This window comes from Brassica napus, chromosome A6 (genome assembly GCF_020379485.1).
Source record: "Brassica napus cultivar Da-Ae chromosome A6, Da-Ae, whole genome shotgun sequence".
NCBI lineage: Eukaryota > Viridiplantae > Streptophyta > Magnoliopsida > Brassicales > Brassicaceae > Brassica > Brassica napus.
In genome coordinates, this window is record NC_063439.1 from 23112102 (window position 1) to 23119071 (window position 6970).

General features: G+C 32.5%; 1 protein-coding gene across 1 annotated transcript; it reads right to left on the minus strand.

Annotated features, from left to right (window-relative positions):
- Positions 1-2698: 2698 nt before the first annotated feature.
- Positions 2699-5223, minus strand: LOC111213746 (trihelix transcription factor GTL2-like). Its single transcript, XM_022715570.2, has 2 exons — positions 4736-5223; positions 2699-4271 (listed from the first exon to the last, which is right to left on the minus strand). Exons 1-2 carry the CDS (start codon positions 5122-5124, stop codon positions 2828-2830), a joined length of 1833 nt encoding a protein of 610 aa, XP_022571291.2. The 5' UTR covers positions 5125-5223; the 3' UTR covers positions 2699-2827.
- Between the last annotated feature and the right edge of the window lie 1747 nt (positions 5224-6970).

The window sequence follows — 6970 nt, forward strand, 5'->3', positions numbered from 1 at the left end:
TCCGTGAGAGACGTCGTATCGACTTTATTTTTTTCTTTGTATAAATAAAATAAATATCCTGACGCTTTCTATTTAATAATATAAAGACTATTAATTGTTTTAATGTTACGACGGAAATTATTTTTTGTGTAGCGTTTTTCTTGAATTATTGGTCTATTTATAATTTTTAAATAGAAATTTCTTACTACATGTCTTTTTTGTCATAAAAATAGTTTTTAACAAAAAAATAATTAAAATAAATTTTATTAAAAAATAAAAATATAAGATTAACTAATCTAGATTTAAGGTTTATAGTTAAGGGATACGGTTTTGGGATAAAATTTTGAGGATACGGTTTTAAATTTAAAAAAATAAAAATATATATTAAAATTTTCAAAATAAAACAGAGTTATTTTGGTTATTTTATTTCTTGGGAGTTATTTTTGTGACAAAGCTTAAAAAAAAAGACTATTTGAAAGTAAAAATAAGGGGTTAACTAATTTAAACTTAAGGTTTAGAGTTAAGTGATAAAGTTTTGGGGATACAGTTTCAAATTTAAGAAAATAAATATTAAAATTTTCAAAATAAAAAGAAATTATTTTGTTTTCTAAATATTATTTTTGTGACAAAAATTAAAAAATGGTTGTTTGAGAGAATTGACCATTTCTAAATGCGAACGGTAGTCAGCAGCATCCTCTACTGGAGAGAATGAAAACTTACAAATAAAAAAAAATCGTTAGATATTACAAAAGTACAATTCATTTACGCCTAATAAAGCATAATACATGTATATATGTTTATGTCAATTATGTTCAAATGGTAGATTTAAATCTAATTTTATGGTGATCAAATATTTTGTTTAAATTATCCATTTATAATTAAAAATACTGATGATTAAATTTAAATGTTTAAACCATTCATTTGCATAACGACATACTTATGATTTTAAAATATGAAACCTAGCTAGAATATATAGTAATTCTTTGGGCAAGAATCATCACTCACATTTTGGTATATTACTTAGCGTCATGTATATATAACTTAGTTTAGGTGGATCATTTAGCATTATATATAGTATAGTTTAGATGAATGGTATAATATCAAAATTTTATGATGTTTTGGACACATCCTAAAATGTTTCTGATGGATGAGGACATGCGAACCATATGTTTTTCGAATACCAAACCTGTCGCATAACCTTCTATGGGAAACGCTTGCCAATAAGTGAACTGATACCTCCAAGAAGTCCAGCAGATCTATTCTTCTGTCATAATTTGGATTTGATATCTCAGCCTTGTCCTTGCAATTCACGGATAACTTACATGACATAAAGTATATTCGGTAAACTAATTAAAGATTTAATCTTATTTAGATGATATGTTTTATGTGCTTGTATAATTTCATTGATCTTACTTCTAAAAAGTATACTATTATTGACTCACTTAATGTGTCGTTGTTAGAAAGACAAAAATACAAAATAGACAAATGACCGTTTTGAGATTCACATGTCTATAACATATAGCACAGACGATAATAAAAAAATTTGACCAAAAAAAAAAAGACGATAATAAAGTAGGTGATAATATTCAAGTATTGCAGATTCGTGCAACCTGACTCTCAAACTGATATACTAATCTGAGTAATGTATTTTCTATAAGTTTCCAAATTCTCCTTCACCTTTAAAACAATATTTTCTCATTTGGTTAAGACATTATGTATTCTCTTGTCTCAATTAAAATATTAACATTTCTGTCCATTTTTTTCTAAAACAGAACTTAGATATTGATACATTGAAAAAAAAAATATTCTCATGACCGATGTAGCTCAGTCGCCGCTCATTCTCTGTGTAGTGTGAATTGTATTTTAAGATAGATTTTGTCTTGTAAAATTACTAAGCAAAATACATTTTTTTTATTCATGTTGGAAAAAGCTTTTTACCCCTACTTGGTTAAATGTCAAAATATAAAATTTTATAAGAAAAACTAGTTAGCATTTCGTGTGTGTGTGTGTGAATGTATAATATATATCTTTCCACTATAATAAGCCAATGACAAATTATATGCATGTGGAAGAATTATAACATTTGGTGAAATATCAGAAAATAATCAAAGATATATGGATGATGTTTCCTGTTTTATCAATGTGATGTGATGTTATATTATGCAGGTCTCGATATTTTTTAGCAGATGACAATAATAATAAAAACAAGGTCGTCGTCTCTGGATAATATACTTCTCGTCGGCCATGCATTATAAGAATAATTGTTTTTTTTTCAAAACTTTGTTAGTTGTGTGAATTTCGTGTTGTTGAATATGAAACATACGACTTTGATTCAAACCTAATAGGATATTTCTAATTTTCTATATATCACTAACAGCAACAGTGCCGTCTCTATCATTGAGCTTCGAGGTTCCTAACAGGTACTATTCTGTAAAAGAACAACTGATCACAGCGACACAGGTAAGTAATACAGTGTGTGTGAATAAAAAAAACGTACGTGGGGAAATTGAGTAAATTCTCCAAGTAAAGTTCACGAAAAAGTACTGTTTTCTTACAGCATTTTTTTTCTTACAACATTTCTTATTAAAAAAAAACTTATCTTATCACTCAGAATTAGAATTTGACCGGTGGTTTATCATGTTCAGCTGAATTTCAATGTTTGTCGGTGCACGTGTGCGGTCCAACCACGATGGTGAATATACGTTACCATTTTCACTCATGCGTCAAAACAGTAAATGATACTGTTCATAAATATTTATTTAATTTTTCATGATAACCAAAAATGAAGTTTCTGAAGGAAGAAAAAAGAAAGCAATAAAGGGAATTAAACTGATAATATTTTAATTTATTAGAACGCAAGATCAAAGCCTGAAAATTGTTCATTGCTTTTTTCGCTGGCACCATCTACATGCATGGCTGTAGGAATATCAGAATCTCCGGATCCAACCCGGTTTTCCTTGGGTCGGGTTTCTAGCTCTTCGACTGACGTGTCGGCTGTGACGGTGGTGGTGGTCCCTGTGGAGGGTTGGCTGTACAAAGCTGTAAGTTGGTGAAAATAAGGACAAGTCCTTGAGTCAAGTGGCCTCTTCTTGTTAACATCTTTTGTCTTTCTAAAATACTTGTTGATGTTTTCCCATTTCTCTTTGCATCTCTTGGCACTTCTTTTGTACCCAACCTCCAACATTTTCTTGGATATTCTTTCCCACAGAGGAACAGCTTTTGTGGATGATGATGGTGACGATAACCGGATGTCATCTTTACGATGATCATCATCATTCATGCTACTGATACTGCGTCTGATGTTGATAAGAGCCAATACCTCATCCCTAGGCCATCTCTTGCCAATATCACCCTGTTCATCACCTTTTGGAGGTTTTGGATTTTTGGTTTTAATTTTTAGGGTTTTGGGTGAAGTGGGTTCAAGTGAAGGGTTTTGTAGAGTTAGGGTTTGAAGGGATGATGAAGTTTGACACTTTCTGCTGCCTTGGGGTTTTGATAGAACTAAGGAAGATGAGTCTTGAGAAGGGTTTGGACTTTGAACCTTATTATTCCCATCATCATGGTTATAATGGTCTGTAAACTTGGATATGAACTTGATGATGCTGGTGTTTCTATCACTAGCCATGGCTTGTTCGTGTGCTCTAATCTCCACCTCTTTGTTAAGCCTCTCCATCTCTTGCTTCTTCCAAGCTTCCTCTCTTGCTATTTTTTCTTCTTCCTTTTTCACCATATCCTCAAGAAGCTTCTTATGCATCTCCTCTTGTTGGGCTATCACGTTCCTCACAAGACCCTCACAAAACCCTTTCAACACACCAAACCTCTCCTTCTTTTTCTTCCTCTTCCTCTTCTTATTGTCCCTCATGATCATCATCAAGCTTGCTGATGATGATGACTTCGCATCATCTTCCACGTTCCCCACTTTTCCAACATTATCAATAGAGTTCATTTTATCCCTCATTGATGATTCATCTACTTGACCCTGATCCTGATGATCTGTTTTGTCCTCCAACAAGTCTTGTCCCGTTTCCTCAACGTTTCCTTTTCCCTCTAACGAACTGTTCGTCTTGTTTTGGTTATCCCCAACTTCTGATGAGACGACATGCTCACCACCAGCATGACCATGATGATAAAACTCATCAACCTCACTAAATAGCCTATAATTTCCCTTGTTGTAATTGCTCATGTGATGAGCATTAGTGTTGTTGTTACTATTGAAATATCTTCTCTCTTCTTCTTCGAATTTCTCTTTGCATTCTTGTGGACTCCTCTTAAACCCAACTTCTGCCAACTTTCTACATCATAATTTCATAAACGACATAGCACCATTAATTATGCGAATATACATACACGTATACCATAAAATATACAAGTATATAATCATCAGAATTATTCCTATATATATATATATATGTCTCCATTAGTTTCATCATTCAATTTATTAAAAATGGAAATAAAATTTTACGAAATGCCATTTGTGTATCAATAATGTACGTATTAATGACCAATCTTTTGTTAACATCAAAATCAAATTTCCCAAAAGTGTTTATTCGAAAGAAACAAGATATATCTAGTCTATCAAAATATAATTGAGCGCAGATTTTGGAATTTTAGTCAAACTAATGTAAACAGATACACACATAAAAACACTAAAGAGACTGATGCTCATGTCCATATGCGTAGATAGAAATAGATAAACATTTGTTGATGCATCTATTAGAAGTATATTTATATGTGTGTGTGTGTAATTTTGTATTACCTTGAGGTATGCTCCCATGTGAATTCAGGGAACCAATTCTCCACCGTAGATCTGAACCTAAGAAGGGCAAGGACTTCATCACTACACCATGGATGATGGTGATGGTGACGATGATTATCGCCATCGTGATCTGTATGACCCATCCACTCAGAAGTAGCACTACTATCTTTGATGTCATGGTGATGATGGTGATGGTGATGGTGATGGTGAGTGATCTTAGGGCCATCAAGGTTCAACATATGGGCTTGGTGATTAGTGTTAAAAGAAGCGAATGAGACAGGAAAAGGCAGTGATCTTTCTGCTGCAGGTTGATGCGGAGGAAGCGGAGGAGGTGGCTGTGGCGATGCTATGAACCGGTGGATCTGCTCCGGTACTCCACCGTCAAACATTTTTTATTCTGCTTCTTCTTCTTTTGTTTCACCTAGCTATATTCACATCGAAATGTCTCTTTTCCCTCTCCATTTTGGTCTCTTTTTATATTGTCATTTTATTAATTTCGAGGGATATAAAATGAATTTTAGAAAAAAATATCTGAGGTAATTAGTATTAGGCCACTAATGAATAATTATTGTTTCCTAATATCCTAACCATGGATTGTTTTGTTTTATTTTTTTCTGGTTTTAGTCTATATATTATTTATCAAGCTCAATATAGAAGAAAGTTCCTAGAACAAATTATAACATTTGACATAAAAGTTATAGTAAATTACAAAGAAGAGAATGCTTTCTTGTTTTTGTTCTATCAACTTTATACAGAATATTGGATCCATCCTCGAATTATTCGGAATATAGTTGAGAAATAAAACAATTGACTTCAAGGATATTTTTGAATTGCGGTCCAGTTCTTGTTCTGACGAAAAAGTTTAGATTCTACTATAGATGAAAAATTAATGTCTACAAATTTGTTCTCTCGTTATATCAAAAATATATATAGTAGCTCTAACAATATATGTTTGTTCTTACCGTTCCATATTATTATATCTAGCAATAATGAAATTACAAGACTATAATATAAAATATTTAATTCAATTTACAAAATGGCAAAGACAAGGAAAATATTAATATAAAACATACATCACCTCTCTCTCATTTATCACTGACATTTTGTCCAACTACAATAAAACGAAGGGACGAATCATTTAGCCCATGCTATAGCCACTTCTTATGCTCGAACAAATTAAATGAAACCTAAGCAATAGGAAACTTTTATAATTTGAAAACTATATATATGTAAAGCTGGTTTTTCAAATTCATATTTTGTTCGTTTTTTATAGATTCGTAGGAAAAGGTTAGCAAGAGATTCATACTCACAATTATGAAAGCATAAGTTATATGTTGATGTTATAAAAAAAAAAAAAGGACCAACAACCAATTACAAAGTTTTCTTAGACATGTTATGCATTGATGATCGTATATTCAAAACCTAAATGTTATATACAGTTATAGTCCAGAACAACCAATGTTTTTTTTGTTGCACTACAAGAAAACATCGGCATACTGAGGGAAAAAATCATCGGTATGTCGTCGGAATAACGCTATTCCGAGGACATACCGACGAAAAAAGTCCTCGGAAATATCTCTTCGGAAATTCATACTTCCTCGGAATTCCGTCGGAAATTTCCGACGGAATTCCGAGGAAACTCCGAGGACACAAAGTTCGTCGGAAAGTTCCTCGGAATATACCGAGGGAATTCCGATGGTTCAATCCTCGGAAGTTTCGACGAAATATTCCTCGGAATGTTTATCGGAAAATTCCGAAGAACATATGTTCCTCGGAATTTTCCGAAGAACGCCTTTCCCTCGGAAAATTCCGAGGAACATCGATCCCTCGGAAAATTCCGAGGGAGTGTAGTCCCTCGGAAAATTCCGAGGAACTTTCTTCCCTCGGAAAATTCCGAGGAACTTATGTCCCTCGGAATATTCCGAGGAACTCCATTCCCTCGGAATTTCGAAAAAATTTATTTTTTAAAAAAATTTATTTTTTAAAAAAAAATTAAAATTTTTTAAATTTAAATTCAAAAATTTAAAATTAAAATTAAAATTGAATAAAACATAAAATAAAACATAGTAGATAATATTCAAAGTTAAATAAAACATTCCGAGTTTTGGTAAAAAAAAAAAAAACTACGGGTCTTGAATGTTCGGGAACACCTCGTTCGGGTACATCCTCTTCATCATCTCCATCATCTGCTCGTTCAGCCTCTTCTGGGTCTCATAGCCCGCCTGTTGAGCTGTC